This window comes from Scyliorhinus torazame, chromosome 9, assembly GCF_047496885.1.
Source record: "Scyliorhinus torazame isolate Kashiwa2021f chromosome 9, sScyTor2.1, whole genome shotgun sequence".
Taxonomy (NCBI): domain Eukaryota; kingdom Metazoa; phylum Chordata; class Chondrichthyes; order Carcharhiniformes; family Scyliorhinidae; genus Scyliorhinus; species Scyliorhinus torazame.
In genome coordinates, this window is record NC_092715.1 from 50,350,480 (window position 1) to 50,371,909 (window position 21,430).

Below are 21,430 nucleotides of genomic sequence, written 5' to 3' on the forward strand. Positions count from 1 at the left end.
GCTACAACGAAGTCCATGCAGCGACCAGGGGCATGATCGAGCGGTGCTTCAGCATCCTGAGGATTATTCCTGGGTGCTCTGGAGGGGCCCTCAAGAATAACGCTAGGAGTGTCTCCCACATTGTGGTGGCCTGCTGCATCCTCCACAATATCGCGCAGCAGGGGGCTGAAGTGCTGGAGGAGGGGGATGGACGCCAGGTCTGGTCTGATAAGAAGGGCCAGGATGGGCAGGGCATGGGCGGTGGCAGGCATAATGTATGCACCAGGGCCGGCGTGAAGGGGCACTTTCATCGCCTCCAGGTTCACCAACTAGGGGACCCGCCCGACGGCAGAAACATCCCATCCCACCCCAAACCCCACACTTCCTACACCGCCCCCCCTACCCCCCCACCGCGCCGACCACCCCTGCCCAGGACCATCCTCCCCGCATCAGCTCCCCGCACTGTGAGAATCCTACCTACCATGCGAGTGGGCCAATGGGCCAATCAATCACACGGTCATATGGGGTGGCAGAGGTGGAGATGGGATGTCGGGTGGGGGGGGGGTGGGGGGAAGAGGTTGAGAGGGCAAGGGAGGGGCAGAGGTGGGATACCGGTGCAGTGTCCGACCTGGGGGCCTTGTTTCGTGACCACATCCAACGCCCGCCCATCTCCCCCCCCACTGCCTGCCCCCCCTCCCACTACACTAGCGCTCCCTCTGCAGCCAGCCCAGCCCAGTCCATCCCTCACACCCTCCTGAACGAGCATCGAGGCAGGCTGGAGCCTTTGTGCACAGGTTTTTATTTAGAAAATAACAGGTGAACATCTCTATAACGGTTTGTGCCATAGCCCCTAACGCTATCCTGTGTCCTGCACCCATGCCAACTTAACTGGTCTTATGGGCCATAACCGCTACGTTTAGGTGGATACCCAGGCGGTACATCATGGTGGAGGCGGCCTGCTGTGATTCCCACCATTTGACATGGGTCCACTTTGGCGACCGGGCAGTCTCTCATTTGTCCCAGGTGTCCTGGTGCCAACCTCTTCTGCCCATTGGATGCACCAGGGCAGGAGGCAGGGGAGTCCGAGGTGCTGTGGTGTTCCAGCGCCACCTCTTACTCCTTCGCGGTGCCCAATGGCCCCGGGCTACTCGTTGGGATGGGGGTGCAACTGGAGTGAAGTCCTGGAGCTCCCTCACCACCTGGCACTGCCAGTCCTGGAGGACCACTCCTGTCTTGACCAGGGTCTCAATGCTCGCGGCTATGGAGCATAGGGACTGGGCCATCTACACCTGGGACTGGCTCAGGTCAGCCAGTGCCCGAGCAATGCAGTCAATGCCCACAGCCATAACCCGTTGTGATTGGGCCACGCTCTGGAGCGCCACTGCAATGTCCATGTAGCCCTGATACATAGCTGCCTGTGACAGGGCAGCCCTCTCCTGGGCTTTGGCCACCGACTGCACAGAGTATCCCAGGCTTTGGACATTCTGACCCTCGGCCGATACCTTCGCCCCCAAGGTCTCCACCGCGACACGCATGATTGGCACCACCTGCTGCTCTTGCATGTGTTTCGACTCCTCCAACTGCACCTGCAGGTGCTGGATGCTCGCCAACAACCCCTCATTAGTCCCTGGCTCTCCGACTGCATCTCCACAATTGATGGCTCTATCCGTCTCGGAAGCACGAAACCCGTCTGGACGGCAGCTAGTCCCTGGGGTCAGCCCGCCCTACAACTGTCGCCCTCTCGGGAGTTCCTACCTTCACCTGACATACCAGAGCATGTGTGTGGTGTGCACCAGATAGTGCCCCAGGAGCCTCGTCACTAAAGTTCCCAACCGAGGTGAGTGTCTCTGGGATTGTGGAGGGTGTTGGAGACAGCTGTGCCGGAAAGTTGGTGTCGTACCCAGATTGGTGCTCCGGGGTGTCTTGGGCTGACGGTTAGGGGCTCTTTTCACTGTCCGTTGCTGCCTTGTCTCTGGAATCTGCTTGGGTTTGGGATTGGGGGCGGGGGACACTAAAAGGGCCTGCCATGTCACTAGGTGATCCTGAAAGACACAAGACATGACGCCTGATTGGATCGCGGGTTGGGGTGATGGGTAGTGTGGGCATGGTGTGGGGGAGGTGAGGGTGGTGGTGTGCCTGCCATAGGGACACCGCAACTCAGCTCACCCGCTGCCGTCCTCTGCCTCGACGAATCCCCTCTCTCCGGGCCAGCCGACCAGGTCGAATGCCTGACACTCCACAGTGATGGGCCGTAAATATGGCAGTCCCCGTCCGGTCTTCCCTTGCTCTCTCCTGGGGGTGGGGGGGTGCAGGGAGACAGAAAGGCAATTGGACGTGTGCGGCACAGGGGTGAGCAGCTGGTGGCCTTTGTGGCCTGGGCACCAATCCGTGGCACACGGCTGGCATCTGCTTCAATGTGAGGTGCGAGCACACTGCCGGCAGAAGGGGTTCCAGGTGTGTGGGGCGGGGCTTGGTGCCAGAGGCACTTATTCATTGGAATCGATTGATTTCCACGTGGTGCCGGTGCTAGCCCATTAACGGATCATGAATTGCTCCGGGATCGGCACCAATTTAGTTGTCATAGAAGTCCACCGATTCAGTCCTGGCGTCAACACTTAGTCTCTGAAACGGAGAGTCTCACCCATGGTGTTTGATTGATGGTAAAGGGAAATTAAACTTCACCAAAAATTTGAAAACCAATTGGCTCACTCCTGTTCCTCTGGTCACTCCAGCCAATACTGTTATGGTCAGATCCATCTGCGATAGGTCGATTGATGAGAACAAGGTCAAGTCAGTTTTTCCCTCCTGTTGTTTCTCTCACCATCTGCCGCTGACCCAGTCTAGCAGCCATGTCCTTGGTGATGACTTTTCATTTCTTAGTGGGGGGAGAATTATGAGGTTATGTTTGTGACTGTGGGTCACCCATAATGGGACTGAAAGATCCCCCCACCCGAAAATTCCAGCCGGTGTCTCTAACGCAAGGTAAAATAAAGGGAGCCATGTGACACGTCTTGAAGTCTGCCCAACAACAATTCCGGGTGGTTTGATTGTTAGCATTTGAAGGACTGTTTTATGGGAGAAGGTGCAAGGTGTTTACAATTTCAACTGCAATAAGGTCCAGGAAGGGAAGTTTGAAGGAAAGCAATTTAGCAGGAATGGGATCAAGAGAGCGAGAAGTGAACCTCCTGAACAAAATGAGAAGGTAATAGGAGATATAGGAGAGAAACTGGAGATGGATCCAAGTTGAAGGCTGCGACAGCCTTCAAGGGAAATTTGACTTAGTGGGCTAGGGGAAGGGAGGGGAGTTGAAGGGGCAGATAATTGAACAGTCTCAAACATAACAATAAAGAGGTTCATGAACCCCTTGCACGTGTTAGAGGGTTGAGGGTGCTGGAGTGGAGGATTGCAGCAGATGGTGCGTAGTGGAGGAGCCAAGGGCTATCTTTCCATTCCAAGGTAATGTGGGAATAGTGAGTAGTTTTGGCTCCACTACTGGGGTCTCCACCAAAGGGAAAGACCAGGGTTAGGGTTAGGAAGAGAGTAAGGAATTCAAACAAGGAAAAAGATGTGCGGGTTAGGTGGATTGGTCATGCTAAATTGCCCCGTAGTCTCCAAAAGTTAGACGAAGTTGCTGGGTTATGGGGATGGGGTGGAGGTGTGGGCTTAGGTCGGGTGCTCTTTCAAGGGCCGATGTAAACCCGATGGGCCGAATGGCCTCCGTCTGCACTGTAAATTCTATGATCCAAAGGCATCAAAAAGTGGAGGCATAGGTATTATCAGTAACTGCAGAAGTACTATAGCGAACAACTGAAGTTAGTAGCTTCAAAGTACAGTTCTAAGTGACTTGGACTATCAAATCTTCAGGAACTGCACCCTCATCCTATAGAATTCCTTCCAAATCTCCTTTGCCTTTGTTACCGCTCTCCAACTTTTCCAAAGCCTCATCCTGTCCTGTTGTTTGACCCTTCAATCTACCTCCCATAATTCCCTCACATCTTGATCAATGTTCAATTGATGCCTTTGGATCATAGAATTTACAGTGCAGACGGAGGCCATTCGAAAACATTGCGCATTCCTAAAATGTATTCACGACACAATTTGCCATGTAAGAAACTGTATAAATTTAAGCTGTTTTCTTGTACGTACCAGATACGTTGCATTATAAAACTCTGCTTTGCAGAGACAACTTACAAATTGGAGAACGGTATCTAATAGTTACCTGGTCCATAGGCCAAAAAGAATCCCTGCATGTCCATCAGTTGATTGTCATAGCCATGCCATCCATGCTGCCAACCCGCTTTGCCACCTGTTTCATTGGCCCAATAAGGCAACTTTTGTATATTCTGAAAGAAAGAACAGCTACGACTCTGAGCGCCTGGAGAATAGTCAAAAGATGAAGCAAATGTTTTACAATGATTCTCATCGCAAAGATACACCGGGAAAAAAACATAACTGAAGCTCTGATTCTCCTATTGCCGGTTACCCCTCCTCTAGGCACAACTTTTGTTTCTTTATTTGTCCCTTTGCATTCCCTTTTTGCTTTACAACATCCATAAATTGAATCTCTCCGGCTTTCCTCGCTTTTTTTAGAGACATTCTCACTTGATCATTCTGCACCTCCCCCATTTTCCGTCCTCCGTACTGGCTGAAAAACTGTGACACGGTAGCACAGTGGTTAGCACGATTGCTTCACAGTGCCAGGGTCCCAGGTTCGATTCCCGCTTGGGTCACTGTCTGTGCGGAGTCTGCACGTTCTCCCCGTGTCTGCGTGGGTTTCCTCCGGGTGCTCCGGTTTCCTCCCACAATTCCTGAAAGACACGCTGTTAGGTGAATTGGACGTTCTGAATTTCCCTCAGTGTACCCGAACCGGCACCGGAGTGCGGTGACTAGGGGATTTTCACAGTAACTTCATTGCAGTGTTAATGTAAACCTACTTGTGACAATAAAGATTAGTATTATCCCAAACTTTTTCCAGCTCTGACCTAAATCACCAGCTGTGTTTTTCTCTCTCCATCGATGCTGCCTGACCTGCTGAGTGCTCTGAGGATTTTCTGTTTCCTTGACTTATTTCAGCGGATTTGAAGGCGTCGTGAAGATTTATTTCCCCCCAACAAAACTCTGTTTCCAAAAATCTGGGGCGCGATTCTCCGCTCCCGCGCTGATTGGGAGAATCGCCTGGGTCGCCAAATTTTCCCGCGGCGCCCTCCTGCGATTCACGGAAGCGGCCAGATCGGCACAATCGCGTTATGCGCGGCGCGGTACAATGAATCGCCCGAAACAGCCAAAATGGCAATTCACCGGTACCCCCGCAGTTCTGTGGCCCGGATGGGCCGAGCGGCCTGCCCAAAACGGCGGGTTCCCCCCGGCGCCGTCCACACCTGGTCGCTGCCGGCGGGAACAGCGTGGGAATGCTGGGGCGGGGGGGGGGGGGGGGGGGCCAGTGGGGATCCTGCACCGGGGGGGGGGGGGGGGGGGGGGGCGTCAAATAGGGTCTGGCCCGCGATCGGTGCCCACCGATCGTCGGGCCGGCCTCTCTGAAGGAGGACTTCCTTTCTTCCGCAGCCCCGCAAGATCCGTCAGACATCCTCTTGTGGGGCGGACTCGGAGAGGACGGCAACCACGCATGCACGGGTGATGCCAGTTATGCGGCGCCGGCCGCGTCATGTATGCGGCGCCGCCTTTACGCGGCGCCAAGGCCTGGCGCGCGTAAATGACGCGTCGCCACTCCTAGCCCATTATCGGGCCATGAATCGGTCGGGATAGGGGCCGTTTCGCGCCGTCGTGAACCTCAACGGCGTTCACGACGGCGCAAACACTCTGCCTCCATTTCGGAGAATCCCGCCCCTGATCTTGGGTACACCGTTAGATGGTACTTAGTTTTCAGCAGTAATTGAGAATAATGGACGTGATTTCAGTGAAGCAAACTAAGGAAGAGGAAAAATTAATGAGGATGACTTAATGTTATTTTGAACAGATCCATCTGGATTTTGTCCAATGAATGTCCAATGGCTATAAAAATGTTCCTGAAGCAAAATTTAAACTGTGGCTTATTTTCTATTTTTTTAACATCCCTGATGGGTTTAATTCCCTTTGTTTTCCTAGTGAGATAAATTCAGATTTCATAATCTTAATTATTTTAGTTACCTTGAGCTGCAAAAGCGACCTTTGTGAAATTGTGTGATGTGGCCAATCAATATTTAACAGCATGATTACAGATAAACAGTGATGACTCAGTCTTCCCCCAGAAAATACTGAGCCAGGTTTATCTGTTACAGCTCATGCATTATCAGCGCATTGAGGAAACTCAGACAAGATTTGCATGTCATTAATGGAGCCCCAGCCCCTGGTTTCCTTTACACTGAATTTACAGCACAGGAACCATCCGCTCGACCAAACAGGATTATGCCGATGCTTACACCCCATATCAACCTTCTCCCATAAATGGAGTGAAAGTCAGGCTGGCTTCTTCACAGACATGCTACCCCGACCCCCCCCCCAGTTTTCTTCTATATGTTGCGACTGGATGACAGAACATGAAAGTCTAAGGCCTATTGTAAAAATGTCCCATCAGTGAGGATCATTATAACAATGATAATAACCTTTATTAGTGACACAAGTAGGTTTACAGTAACACTGCAATGAAGTTACTGTGAAAATCCCCTAGTCGCCACATTCCGACACCTGTTCGGATGCACGGAGGGAGAATTCAGAATGTCCAATTCACCTAACAAGCACATCTTTCGGGACTTGTGGGCGGAAACCGGAGCACCCGGAGGAAACCCACGCAGGCACGGGGAGAAGGTGCAGACTCCGCACAGACAGTGACCCAAGCTGGGAATACTCGACATGGTCCTAACAACCACCTACTGTGAAAACTTTGTTTAACTCCATGAGCAGAACAATTAACTCAGAAATTCAGAATTATTTTATGGGATGTTCTGCATCCCCCCCCCCCCCCCCTCCCCCAGTGACATGGCTTGCCGCAGCAGCGGCAGCCCACCATTGGCCTAGTGGCAGGATCTTCCGGTCCCGCTGCTGTCAACGGGTTTTCCTTTAGTCTGCTCCCTTCGGCATTGGGGAATCCGTAGCAGGGAGTGACCATCGACAGGACTGGAAGATCCCACCGGCGGGAACAGGTGGAAAATCTTGCCCATAGTCTTTTAGCAGTACATAAGAACATAAGAATTAGGAGCAGGAGTAGACAGCTCATCCCTTTGAGCGTGCTCTGCCATTCAATATGATCATGGCTGATCTCATCTTGGCCTCAACACATCCCTGCCCCTTCTCCATAGCCCTTCAACCTATTACTAATTAAAAATCTGTCTATCTCCTCCTTAAAGCTATTCAATGTCCCGGCATCCATCCCAGTCTGAGGTAGTGAATTCCACAACTTCCCAACCCTTTGTGAGAAGTCTCCTCATCTGATTTAAATCTGCCACCCCTCATCCTAAAACTCTGACTCCACTTTCTAGATTTCCCCATAAGAGGAAGCATCCGCTCTACATCTACTTTGTCAATGCCTTTTATCATGTTATTATACCTCCATTAGAACTCGAGAGAGCATAGGCCTAAACTGCTCAATCCCTCTGACATTAGCTTAACATAACCAGGTCAAAATCCATTATAATCGATATGACAGTAAAGAATAACCTGCAGCCTCTTTGATCAGAGAAATGATAAGTTAATGGCACATTTTAAACAATGTTGAGACCTACAAGACATTGATGAATGATCTGCTCTGAAGATGAGTCATATTGGACTCAACACATTAACTCTGTTTCTCTCTCCACAGATGCTGCCAGACCTACTGAGTCTTTCCAGCTTTTTCTGTTTTTATTTCTGATTTCCAGCATCCTCAGCATTTTGCTTTACAAATAATCTGTTGTCTAGTTTAGTGCACTGACATCAGTGTTTAATGGGTGGTTATAAAACAATATTCACGACATTGATACTTGACAGCGCCACATGTGACAGACATTGCCTAAGCAGTTTTCACGCAGTGCACCAACTGAGAAAAGTAATCTCTTTGTCTGTAGCTCCAGGTCCTTCATTCCCATAAACCTTTGACGTTTATTCATCCTTTGTGCTTCCAGATTAGAATGGATGGATATTCCATCTCAAAATCGATTAGACAGTACAATTAAATTATTGCTGTAGAAAAGCAGACCAGAATCACAAAATGCATCTACTTAAGTTTCTATTTAAGTTTTACAGTGCTCTCCGAGAGATTGCAGGAGTCCAATAAAGTTTAATTCCTCTCTCTATCTAATCATATTCAAGTCTGTGACTGTTAGCAGGGTTGCGTATGACAGCTGTTAATTCTATTTGAAGAGTCTGACTGTACCATGTTCCTTCAATATCAAGGAAAATATATCTCCTTTTGTCTCACGTCAGCACTTCTGCTAATATCACATTGGTACTGTTTCACGTGAAAGTGCCAATACCGGCTGAAGGAATTTGAAACTACTGCCAAAGAAGCCGAATGCTTCAGACAAGTTGATGAATGTTAAAAGGGGTGAAATTGAATTTCAGGATAGGACGTCTTAATCTCAAACACTTGTTCCAACAAACAAAGGAGCTAACTTAAGAAAAGCAACACTTCATGACTACTGAGTGATGGGAATGTCAGAAACAGAATGCATAAACTAGATGCAGGCTTGTCAGTTCATGCCGTAAGCATAATGATAAAGATTTTATTTTACCGTACCTGTATAATGAACCAGCCTTGGTCAGCAATCAGAGTAATTGGTGCTACAAACTTTCCTTCTTTATAATGATACCGGTCCGGAATTTCATCTTTCTTGTAGACGCTCATCGCCCTCACTTTTTTAAGGCTGCTGTAAAGCTGGTGAAATCAAAGAGAATATGTTGATCAACCAGAAGTGAAACACCTTCATCAAACTGAAGTCCCTACCGTCTGTGGTGTTCTTTGTGTTGATCAGATCCTAGGATGGTTGGCGTAGTGTTCACAAAGACTACAACTGGCTTTTATATTAAACAAAGCTAAAGATTTATTTACACTACTGAATTGAATTTGACTCTTACTTCTAGATAATAAATAATTGACAATAATCATACAATTTACACTCCTCTATCACTAATCTCTACACTAATATAATAACGATGATCTGCCCTCACTCACACTACCTTTCCTACAGTCTGTTCTCTTGCCTTCTCCTCAGCTCTCTCCCAGAAGGCTTAGCATCGATGCTTTATATAGTTCTGCATCTAACTCCCTCTGGTGGTTGATTCGGACATAACATTAACCTCACAGTTCTGTACATTTCTCATAATGTCACACCGTTCTTAAAGAAACAGCATTCCTAGTGATTTACAAAATGAATGCTTTCAATTCAGAACAGCTGTACGGCAATCAAATTTTCGTTTTCCCACAAGATTCAGTCCAGCACAAAAAAACTAGAGTACAATGCTCAACAGTGTGGAAATCAATTGGATTGGACCTGAAAATCCAACAGCAAATTCCAATCAGTTGCAACTGTATTTTAGAGGAATGGGGATCTGACTTTAAAGACATTTAAAATATTCATTTGTCTTTGATGGACAGACAAATGGAAAAAATTTACGTACAATCGTCTGAAACTTTACTAATTACAATGAAGAAGTACTATAGGTTGATTTGGCCAAACATGTTAAGGCCCTTGATGATAAAGGCTTCCAGCATAATGCTGATCTGATCCCAAGGGTACACTGGTGGAAATGGCTTTCTTCCATCAAGAAAATCACACTTAAATCTTCATATAGGTGTCCCTCACCCTACTCCCTTCCCAATGGCTTAATGTGCTGCACGTTGTAATCCTACTTCATACAGGCCGGAAATTTTCCAGATTTGATTCCTGGGGCGAAATTCTCCCGAAACGGCGCGATGTCCGCCAACTGGCGCCCAAAACGGTGCCAATCAGACGGGCATCGCGCCGCCCCAAAGGTGCGGAATGCTCCGCATCTTTGGGGGCCGAGCCCCAGCATTGAGGGGCTAGGCCGACGCCGGAGGAATTTCCGCCCCGCCAGCTGGCGGAAACGGCCTTTGTTGCCCCGCCAGCTGGCGCGGAAATGACATCTCGGGGCGGCACATGCGCGGGAGCGTCAGCGGCCGCTGACAGTTTCCCGCGCATGCGCAGTGGAGGGAGTCTCTTCCACCGCCACCATGGTGGAGACCGTGGCGGAGGCGGAAGGGAAAGAGTGCCCCCATGGCACAGGCCCGCCCGTGGATCGGTGGGCCCCGATCGCGCGCCAGGCCACCGTGGGAGCACCCCCCCGAGGCCAGATTGCCCCGCGCCCCCCCCCCCCCCCAGGACCCCGGAGCCTGCCCACGCCGCTTTGTCCCGCCGTTGAAAAGGTGGTTTAATCCACGCCGGCGGGACAGGCAATTTATCGTCGGGACTTCAGCCCATCTGGGCCGGAGAATCCAGCGGGGGGGCCCGCCAACTGGCGCGGCCCGATTCCCGCCCCCGCCGAATATCTGGTGCCGGAGACTTCGGCAACCGGCGGGATTCACGGCGGCCAACGGCCATTCTCCGACCCGCTGGGGGATCGGAGAATGACGCCCCTGGTCCCTCATGAATTAGATGATTACAGCTGGTGTGGAAGTAGAAATAACTACAAGTGGAATTATTGAGAATGCAGTGAAGCACCAAATACTTCAGACATCCATGCAACCAACCAAAGAACCAAAAGGGGTTTTCTTTCAGTATGGATTTAAAAAAAAAAAATTTTAGTGTGCCCAATTCATTTTTTCCAAATAAGGGCCAATTTAGCGTGGCCAATCCACCACCCTGCACATCTTTGGGTTGTGGGGGCGAAACCCACGTAGACACGGGAAAAATGTGCAAACTCCACATGAGCAGTGACCCAGAGCCAGGATTGAACCTGGGACCTTGGCGCTGTGGGGCAGCAGTGCTAACCACTGCACCACCGTGCTGCCCTCAGTATTTATTTTTATTGGATGTGGGCATCACTGGTGAGGCCAGAATTTGTTGCTCATTCATAGTTGCCTTTGGAAAGGTAGTGGTGAGCTGCCTTCTTGAACCGCTGAAGTCCATGGGGTGTAGGTACGCCTGCAGTGTTGTTAGGGAGGGTGTTCCAGAAATATGACACAGCGACGGAGAAGGAACAGCGATATATTTCCAAGTCAGGATGCTAAATGACTTGGAGGGGAACCTCCAGGTGGTGGGGTTCCCAGGTATCTGCTGCTCGCCCTTCTAGATGATGGTGTTGTGGGTTTGGAAGGTGCTGCCTGAGGAGCCTTGGTGAGTTACTGCAGTGCATTTTGTAGCTGGTACAAACTGTTGCTACTGTGAAGCATGGTGGAGGAATTGAATGTTTATGGAAGGAGTGTTGATCAAGTGAACTGCTTTGTCCTGGATGGTGTCGAGTTCCTGGAGTGTTGCTGGAGCTGCACTCATCCAAGCAAGTGGAGAGTAATTCATCACACTTCTGACTTGTGCCTTGTAGTGGTGGACAGGCTTTGGGGAGTCAGGTAGTGAGTTATTTGCCGCAGGATTCCTAGCCTCTGTCCTGCTCTTGTAGCCACAGTATTTACATATTTACATGGCAAGTCCAGTTCAGTTTCTGGTCAATGGTAACCCCCAGGAAGTTGATAGTGGGGGATTCACTGATGATAATGCCGTTGAATGTAAAAGAACAGTGGTTTGTTTCCCCATAATTGAGAATGGTCACTGCCTGGCACTTGTATTGCATGAATGTTACTTGCCACTTGTCAGCCCAAGCCTGGATATTGTCCAGGTCTTGCTGCATTTGCATGGACTAACTCAGTGTCTGAGGAGTTGCGAATGGTGCTGAACATCGGGTAGTAATGTCTGGGGCATTATCTGTGAGCAATGATTCTGTAAGCATGATTATGTCAGGCTGTTGCATGACTGGTCTGTGAGAGAACTCTCCCCATTTTGGCGCAAGCCCCCAGTTGTTAGTAAGGAGGACTTTGCAGGCTCAACAGGGCTTGGTTTGCCATCGTCACTTCCAGTGCCTAGGTCAATGCCAGGTGGTTCATCTAGTTTCTTTAATTTTTATTGACTTTGTAGTGGTTTGATACAATTGAGTAGCTTAGAATTCATAGAATCCCTACAGTGCAGAGGAGGCCATTCAGCCCATCGGGTCTGCACCGACTCTCTGAAAGAACACCCCACCTAGGCACACTCCCCTGCCCTATCCCCTTAACCCCACCTAACCTGCACACCTTTGGAAACTAAGGGGCAATTTAGCATGGCCAATCTACCTAATCTGTACATCTGTGGACTGTGGGAGGAAACCAGAGTACCCACAGAAAATCCGCGTAGATACTAGGAGAACGTGCAAACTCCACATAGAGTCACCCAAGGCCAGAATCGCCTGGGGCCCTGGCGTAGTGAGGCAAAAGTACTAACCACCATGCCACTTACCAGGCCATTTCAGAGGGCATTTAAGAGTCAACTACACTGCTGTGGATGTGGAGTCAAATATAGGGCAGACCAGGTGAGAACTGCAGATTTCCTTCTCTGAAGGGTATTGGTGAACCAGCTATTTTTTTTATGACAATCGACAATGGTTTCATGGTCATCATTAGATTTTTAATTCATGATAATTATTGGATTCAATTTGCACCATCTGCCATGGTGGGATTCGAACGCTGGTCCCCAGAATATTACCCTGGGTCTCTGGATCACCAGTCCAGTGAGAATGCCATTATGCCACTGCCTCTCCAAGAATGGGTAATTCTTTTAAAGGCTGCAAAATTATCTGATCAATGTCACTGAATCATTTCTGTTCATATAAGATTTTTTTTACAAATGTTTCTTTACTGGGTTTTTGTCTGTTCATATAAGATGATCATGTATTAGCTTTGAAATAAACATCACTTTAAATTAACCGTGGCAATACTTTTTTCAAACCTATATGATGGCCCAAAAGGCTTTTTCTGCACTGTCGACATCTATTGTCAATCCCGTGCACGGTCAAAGCATTGGCTGCATACTCCTGCATATTCGTATGGTGTACTTCCCCAACGAGAGCATGGGATTGGCAAAAATTACTCAACAAAGATCCAATTCACAGAATCACATAATTTTTTCAGTGTGGAAGGAGGCCATTCGGCCCATTGTGTCAGCACCTGCCCTCCGAATGAGCAATTGCCTTGGTGTCATTCTGCTGCCTTCTCCCCGTAACCCTGCACATCCGTCCTTTTCAGATTATAGTCCACCTCCCTTTCGAATACTTCAATTAAACCTGCCTCCACCACACTCTCAAGGCAATGCATGCTTAATTGACTAAGTTGAGAAACTATCCTTGGATTACTTGTGATAATACATTGCAATGACTTGATTGCTTACCTCATTCAGTTTCCCTTGTTTGGGCCATAGACTCACAACAACCCCTCGATCCAGCATGGTCAACACATCGGCCATATTTATAAACTTATCAAGTTCAATAACCTTCTCCATCCAGAAAATGTCAGTCATTCCATGGTCCGAAAATAGGATAACATTCAAGTCATTCTGGAGGCCCAGCTCCTGTAAAATGTTGAAAAGAATAAGTTCTGAGTTTGGTTTAACCTTTCATATGTTACAAGGCGAAGTTGTAAACAATTAAAGGCAATTTTACAGTCTTTTGTGCAATTGTATCCAAAAATATTAGAGGGAAAATTATTGTGAACATTTCTCGGATTTTGGCTCCTTTTCTTTCTGCATTTCCAAAGTGCATCACCTCCTCAGATCATGGACCTGATGTGTGCAGGAGGTGAGTGAGCTTGCTTGCTGCTCTATGTACTCAGAACATCTACACACAAAAGTGAAAATTGTGCTGCGGTTCAGCATCTTTATTCAGGACCCTGACACGCAACCTGCCAATCTGGCATTTCAATCGCCCTTGCAAGGACACCTGAGGAAGCCTGGTGAGTGCCACGAGACATGCTGCAGCTGGCATGTGCCAAGACTTCTTAAAAAATCCAGAGTAGGTAGGGAGGGCTGGGGATGTCGGATTTGGGTCGGGAAGCTGGGGGGCCACCACACTGCCTGCTTCATGCATTCTTCAATATGGATCTGCGGGGCTCTGATTTTCCTCGCTCAACTGCAATACAAGCCAGAAGTGTAACGGTGCTGGCTGGTTCACATTGCTGCCCACAAATTTGATTTGATTTGATTTATTGTCACAAGTACAGTGAAAAGTATTTTTCTGCGGCCAATGGAACGTACACAGTACGTACGTAGTAGACAAAAAAGAATAACCGACATTGACAAATGGTACATCGACAAACAGAGATTGGTTACAGTGCGGAACAACTGCCAAACAAAGCAAATACATGAGCAAGAGCAGCATAGGGCATCGTGAATTGTGTTCTTACAGGGAACAGATCAGTCCGAGGGAGAGTCGTTGAGGAGTCTAGTAGCTGGGAGGAAGAAGCTGTTCCTATGTCTGGATGTGCAGGGCTTCAGACTTCTGTATCTTCTGCCTGATGGAAGGGTCTGGAAGAAGGCAAAGCCCAAGTGTGAGGGGTCTTTGATAATGCTGTCTGCCTTCCTGAGGCAACGGGAGGTAAATACAGAATCAATGTGAGGGTAGCAAGCTTGTGTGATGCATTGGGCTGAGTTCGCCACACTCTGCAGTTTCCTGTGATCTTGGGCCGAGCAGTTGCCAGGCCAGGCTGTGATGCAGCCAGATAGGATGCTCTCTATCGCACATCTGTAGACGTTTGTGAGAGTCGATGCAGACATGCTGAATTTCTTTAGCTTCTGTAAGAATTAGAGACGTTGTTGGGTTTTCTTGATTGTTGCATCAACGTGAGTGGACCAGGACAGACTGTTGGTGATGGTGACCCCCAGGGACTTAATGCTATCGATCATCTCCACTTCGGAGCCATTGATGTAGATGGGGGGGGGGGTCGTGCTATGCATCCTGAAGGCAATGTTCAGTTCCTTTGTCTTACTGACATTTAGAGAGAGGTTGTTTTCGGTACACCATGCAAACAAGTGATCTATCTCCCTTCTGTAGTCTGATTCGTCATTGTTTGAAATACGATCCACCACAGTCGTATCATCCGCAAACTTATAGATTGAGTTGGAGTTAAATCTTGCTATACAGTCGTGTGTGTATAGGGAGTACAGTAGAGGACTGAGTACACATCCTTGCGGGGCCCCGGTGTTGAGGACTATTGTGGAGGAAGTGCTGTTGCCTATCCTGACAGATTGCGGTCTGTTGATGAGGAAGTCGCGGATCCAGCTGCACAGAGAGGGGCCAAGTCCAAGATTGCAGAGTTTGGTTATTAGTCTTGTCAGGATAATGGTGCTGAAGGCAGAGCTGTAGTCTATGAACAGCAGTCTCACGTAGGTGTCCTTGTTGTCGAGGTGTTTGAGTGTTGATTATAGGGCCAGGGAGATAGCATCTGCTGTTGATCGGTTGCCGCGGTAGGCGAACTGCAATGGATCGAGACCGCCTGGGAGGCTGGCGTTGATCCGTCTCACGACTAGCCGCTCGAAGCATTTCATGATAACAGACATCAGGGCAACCGGTCGGTAGTCGGGCCCCGTCACTTTCCACGGGTTCACTTTCAAGAAGGCAGCTTTACCTCTGAGGCTGTAATAATGGGTATGGGTGTGTCCAGGGCTGTTAGGGCAGGTGGCACTGATGTATTGGCTGACTGTTCAAAGCGGGAATAGAACTTGTTCAGTTCACCGGGAAGAGAGGCTCCAGTCCCAGAGATTCCACCTGGCCTTGCTTTACAGCCTGTGATCTCGTGTAAGCCCTGCTATAGTCTTCATGGGTTTGTGTCGTTGTCCTGGAACTCTAGTCCTGCATCACTTTAAACAGAAATAGTTTGGTAACACGGTGATCCCAATGCCTTGGAATCTGCACGTTCATTGCATTTTGTAAGCTATGTGGGATGTAAACAAAAAACAACTTGAGTCAAATTGGTTTTAATCTGTCAATCTATGCTACAGTATCAGTACTGGAGGCACGGTCCTCATTATAACGGATCTTTGCCTCGGTCTCAGGCCTCTGCACCAGCATCATCAGCCATTACCTCTGAGGATGTCCCTGTGAGCCAACCTGTCATTCTGAGGTGGTTCTCCAAGACACCGAGGATTTCCAAGTGCCCCAGGATGTAGCTGTCATGCACCCTCCCTGGGAAGCGTGCACACGCGTGCATGATTCGGAAGTGGTGGTTGCACACGATCTGAACATTCAGGGAGTGGAACCCCTTCCTGTTAATAGAGGGCACTCCCTGATGCCCCGATGCTTGCAGGCCAACATGCGTGCCATCGATCACCCCCAGGACCAGGGGCATCCCAGGCGATGGCAGCAAATCCTGCAGCCCGGGCATCCTGGTGGGCTTGGTCCAGCCGGAAGTTGAAATAGTTTGATGTCAGGCATGCAGAGCATCCATCATCTTCCAGATGTACCTGTGGGCTGCAGATTGTGATATTCCGCACAGGTGCCTGCTTGAGCCCTAGAATGCCCTGGTAGCAGGACTGAAGTGATCTTCACGGCCACCGGGATCGGGCTTGACGGGATGGCACTCCTTGACGGGGTGACAAGACCCCTAGAAGAGGCCGGATGCTGCACTCTCTCCCTGGTGAGACGCTGTCTTCTGCAACACATGGAGCGAAATTCTCCATCCCACCCCGCCACGCCGGCGGGATGCTCCGTTACACCGGCCGGTCAATGGGGTTTCCCATTGTGGGGCAGCCCCACGCCGTCGGGAAACCCCCGGGCACCGGCAAAACGGAGACTCCCGCCAGCGGAGAATGACGCCCCTGGTGTCTGTCAGCTCAATGAATGACCAACGATGCCTGTGCATGGCCGTCATGCCCTCCCCTTCTCGGTCGCTCCTCAGCCTGATTGGTGGCTGGGGCTTCAGGGTATGAGGTGGCCCACATGGGGTCCCTTGCTGGCGTCTCCGGCGTCTGTCTGCCTTGGCTGCCGCAGCAACAGGAAAGCAGCCTATGTGAGATCCATTCCAGCAGACATCGTTATATCTGTAAGGAATTGTAGAAGAAGAGAGACCGATCAGTTAGGACTTCCACCCTGGAACCCTCAACTCTCCTGAGCCTCCCTCAACCTTATGTGACCTGCCTCCTCTCAGAGTGCCATCCAGCAACCCTCTTGTGCTGGCAAACCTTGCTCTGTACACTCACCACTGGCCAAATCAGGAGTCCCTAGACCCCAAACCTCTGCTGGGAGCATGAGGGAGACCATGCACAGCTGCTCTCTACTCATCACCACACTTGCCCTTTGGTCAGGAGACAATCGACAGTGCTGAAGCCCTGCTCTTTGATTGTTGGCAGCTGCCTCTCTGGTGCTAACGCTCCTTAGGTTCAGCCACAATTTCAGGCATCAGAGTTTGCTGGACATGCAGTGCACTAATCATCCTCTCAAGCATGACACGTGTGCTCTTGAGGAAGCACTTGAGACTTGAGGAGTGAAGCGCTATCACAAATAGCAAGGTTAATTTCTCATTTGAAATAGTCTTCAGCTGCTCACAGTTAAAGGGAGTGAAATTGATTCTGTTCTGGAAGTGTCTGGTAGGACAGACAGGCTACAGCTGTGGTTGCCGTTGTTAAGGGTCTCCGTATTTAAAGATGGATTGAAGGCTCACAGATGCATAGCCCCATGCCCTGCCCCACTCCCTGGCCCAGGGGCATCCCCCGGCCTAAAAAGCTAAAATACTTTAGCTCCTTGACCAAGCCCAACCCCATTGAGGTGTCCCACAACACCCCACCCCAAGCACCGGGCAGCAGCTCCGGTGTCCTTGAGCTGCTTGCCGGAAAATGGAGGTGGCGACTCACCTCTTTACTTCCCTTCAGTAGCCATTGCGCCAGCTTCATGTTTTTTGAAAAGGAGTATTAAACGACTTCCGCGTGACTTCCCGCTGGGAAGTGGTATAATTCCCACGAGATTGATCCCATCAATTAAATTGAAATGAATGCAAATGAGGGTTAATTATGTTCTCACCATTTTTGGACGTGTTCCAGAACTTGCCATTGAGAGCGGGTCAGGTGGATCGCAAAATGGTTCGCGCCCGTGCGAACCTTGATTTTGGCCTTTTCCGCTATTCATCTGACGCGGCCTTATCCGCACCTGGTGCAACGCGGTTGTTGAATCGCACCAGTTATCTGCAAGGAATCCCAACTTGGGAACATTGGTTCATGGGGATGTATAGTTTTGTTTTGTTTTGGTGTGAGAAGAGAAACCTAAGTGAGAATAAATAGTCCCGTCATCGTGCAACAATTATTAAAGACTATTTATTGAAATAAAGAAAAGACAAATACACACAAACTGGACTACTCTACTCTCATGCAATTAAGATGTATGAATCACTAAACACACCCACCATTTATATAGAATGTTCCCTTGTTCCAAAATATACCTATGATTCCTGAACTCTGTAAGACTTCCCAGTTTCCCCAAACAACATCCACATTAAATAACCAGCTTATAATTACCATACAATGCAGAGATGATACTCAAGTCTGGGAAACGTCTTTTCCTGGTCCAGCAAAGATACTTAAAACTGCCAAAACAAAGATTTTCTGCACTGCCATGGCACTTAAGACTTAGAGGCTTGTTTCATGTTAACGTGACCTCTAGGCTGCTAGCTGGAAAACCTTGGGTTTCAAGCTTGGTGGCTGGAAACTGGCCAACCCACTTTCTGAGACTGCTAGATGTTAACTGTCTCCCTGGTTTCTCAGGGTCTGGTCAATTATACCTTTGTTCCTCTTTGATTATGCCTTCTGTGTATTTGGCTGAATGTCCCTATCAACTTCCTTGACTATACATTAGCGTATATATATCCCATGGATGTTCCCAATCATTTCTAAGCTGTTTCGACTCATAAGCTATTCACACATTATCTAAATGGTCTTCTAATCTCGTTAGTGGGAAAACACATATCAATCTGGACTTTTGAATATTGTCTACTGCTGTCTCTAGGCAGATTTCTACCTTTTACTGGACATCACGCATCCTATTATCATTCCTTAAATTCATTTACTGGTGTTGCTAGGCAGATTCATGACACTATATTCTCACGTTCCCTGTCCAAAACAATGGACCCTGCAATCTAACCAAGTAGAACAATTTGACAGAAGTGCGCAAGACTATGTGAGTTTCTTGAAAGAGTAGATAAAGAAAACCTGTAATGATTGGCTGATGAGTCAACAACCAGAGGGAACAGATTAAAAATGATTGGCAAAAAGAACCAAATGCGATATGAGGAATACGTTTGCTTAGTGTTTAGCATCTTGAATGCACAGCCGGAAAGAATGGTAGAGACAGATTCAGCTGCGACTTTTTAAACAGGAGTGCCTCAGCTTCAAAACAGGAAATAATATGCAGAGCTGTTGCTAACTTTGCCTTAGTTTAATTGCTCTGTTTTATCACCTTTGCTCTTGAGTCGCCAGGTATCTTTATGATACCGCCACGTGGTTCAAGTCCGAGTAATGATCAATAGTCCAATACACCGATTAGTAAGATCTAAATCAAAGCACATTTATTATACACAGTAATCACTACTCATGCATAAATTCTACGTCTAAGCTACTTCTTCCAACAGGCCTATACTTAACTTGGAACTGGCCCACCAGGTCAGGGAAATGAATGGCCTTTCGTTCGGGTTCTGAGCCTGCGGGATTCGAAGTTGGTACAGATTGATAGCTAGCAGTGCCTATCTCGTAGCGAGCGTTGAAGTAAGACTTACAGGTTCGGTCGGCTGCTGAAGAATGACGAGAGCTGGAAGCGAGCCGAAGAAGAAGAGCTGCAAGCGATGGAAGAGAGCTGGAAGAGAGAGCCTTGAACTTGGGGCTCAATTCTTATAGTCCCCAGGGGCTTCCTGCCTTTCGGGGTGGACCCTGTACCTGGTTCCAAGTGATTGGACTTTGTCCCAATCACTTGGTTCGATTTTCTCCAATGCTGGAGCGGTTCCCTGATCGATGGGGGGTCTTGAGGTGGTCGTTCACCTCCTTTTGTGTAGGCCTCTGCTGGCGCCGAAGAGTCTGGTTTTGCTTTATGTGTCTAAATGTTGCTTATTGTTCCCGGGGATTGCTCATTAGTATGCAGATGGCTGGTGTTTTGTTATGCTGATGGTTGCTGGTATCGATCTTATCTGGCCCGTCCAGAGGTAAATATACAGTCAACCTGCAGCTGCTCGTTTTTGTCCAGTTGGCTGACTTTCCCATCAGCCTTTGCCGTTCGCCATTTTGAATCGGGAGTTGGCCATTTTAAGTGGCTACAGAGCTAATCGGAAAGGACCAGGGACGTGGGACTGGTTAAATTGCTTTTCAGAGAATCAGTATGGAAATAATGGCCGAATAACCTCTTTCTGTATCATGACCATGCAATGGTCCTGTGAATTCAGAAATTTACTCTAACAATTGCAACAGCAGTTTGTTACAATTATGAGGTTTATATGATTATTATATTTAGGGTAAATGAAGGGAATGATGTGATTTGTTGTCAAGGCTGTTGGGTCATAAGGCTGAGTGGTTTAATTGTTAGAGCTCAGGGCAGGCTCAGGTGTTTTACTGGGAAGAAGGTGCAGTGTATTTATGCTTGGAAACAATGGGCTGGATTTTTCTCCCCCTCCGCAGTATGTTCCGTAGCGGCTCGTCAGTGGTGGGATCTTCTAGTCCCGCCATTGTCATCAGGGTTTCACCTGATGAATGCACTCCTTGCCTCTGCAGATTCGACAGTGATCGTAAGATTCTACCAGCTTGAATGGCCAGAAAATCCCATGCAATCTCTGAATTTACAGGGATATGCAGTCCCTGGCTCAAATCAAGAAAGTCAGCCATGAGCCTGCTGACTCAGAGACCAGCTGGCCCACAGCAATAGGGGCAGCATGGTAGCAGTGTGGATAGCACAATTGCTTCACAGCTCCAGGGTCCCAGGTTCGATTCCGGCTTGGGTCACTGTCTGTCCGGAGTCGGCACATCCTCCCCGTGTGTGTCTGGGTTTCCTCTGGGTGCTCCGGTTTCCTCCCACAGTCCAAGATGTGCAGGTTAGGTGGATTGGTCTTGATACATTGCCCTTAGTGTCCAAAATTGCCCTTGGTGTTGGGTGGGGTTACTGGGTTATGGGGATAGGGTGGAGGTGTTGACCTTGGGTACGGTGCTCTTTCCAAGAGCTGGTGCAGACTCGATGGGCTGAATGGCCTCCTCCTGCACTGTAAATTCTATGATAATGTATGATAATAACACGGGGAACAGCCTTCATTGATTCAGAGTGGGACTGCCCCACCCTAACCCCCCAATCTAGGAAGAACGCCCACCCTAGGTAGTCCTGCTGGCCAATCTGATTGGTTCGTACCTCTGTAGTCCCAGCAGTCCAAATCAAGCGATGCCCATTGCTGGGAGCCAAGAGGAAGGGTCGTGAAGCCCCGACGTGTCTGGCTGGGAGAACCCAGTGAGGGGGGGGGGCGGAATAAGGGGGTTGGTGAGCTGGGTTAGAG

At 48.9% G+C, this 21,430-nt stretch overlaps 1 protein-coding gene across 2 annotated transcripts in view; it reads right to left on the reverse strand.

Moving 5' to 3' along the window:
* Nucleotides 1-21,430, reverse strand: part of enpp6 (ectonucleotide pyrophosphatase/phosphodiesterase 6) — a 111,014-nt gene that overhangs the window by 18,893 nt on the left and 70,691 nt on the right. For both annotated transcript variants that reach the window (XM_072515863.1, XM_072515862.1), the window contains 3 exons: nt 13,320-13,499; nt 8,687-8,824; nt 4,199-4,322 (listed from right to left, as the gene is read on the reverse strand). In XM_072515863.1, the coding sequence (XP_072371964.1) occupies nt 4,199-4,322; nt 8,687-8,824; nt 13,320-13,499 (442 nt within the window). The remainder of the gene's footprint in view (nt 1-4,198; nt 4,323-8,686; nt 8,825-13,319; nt 13,500-21,430) is intronic.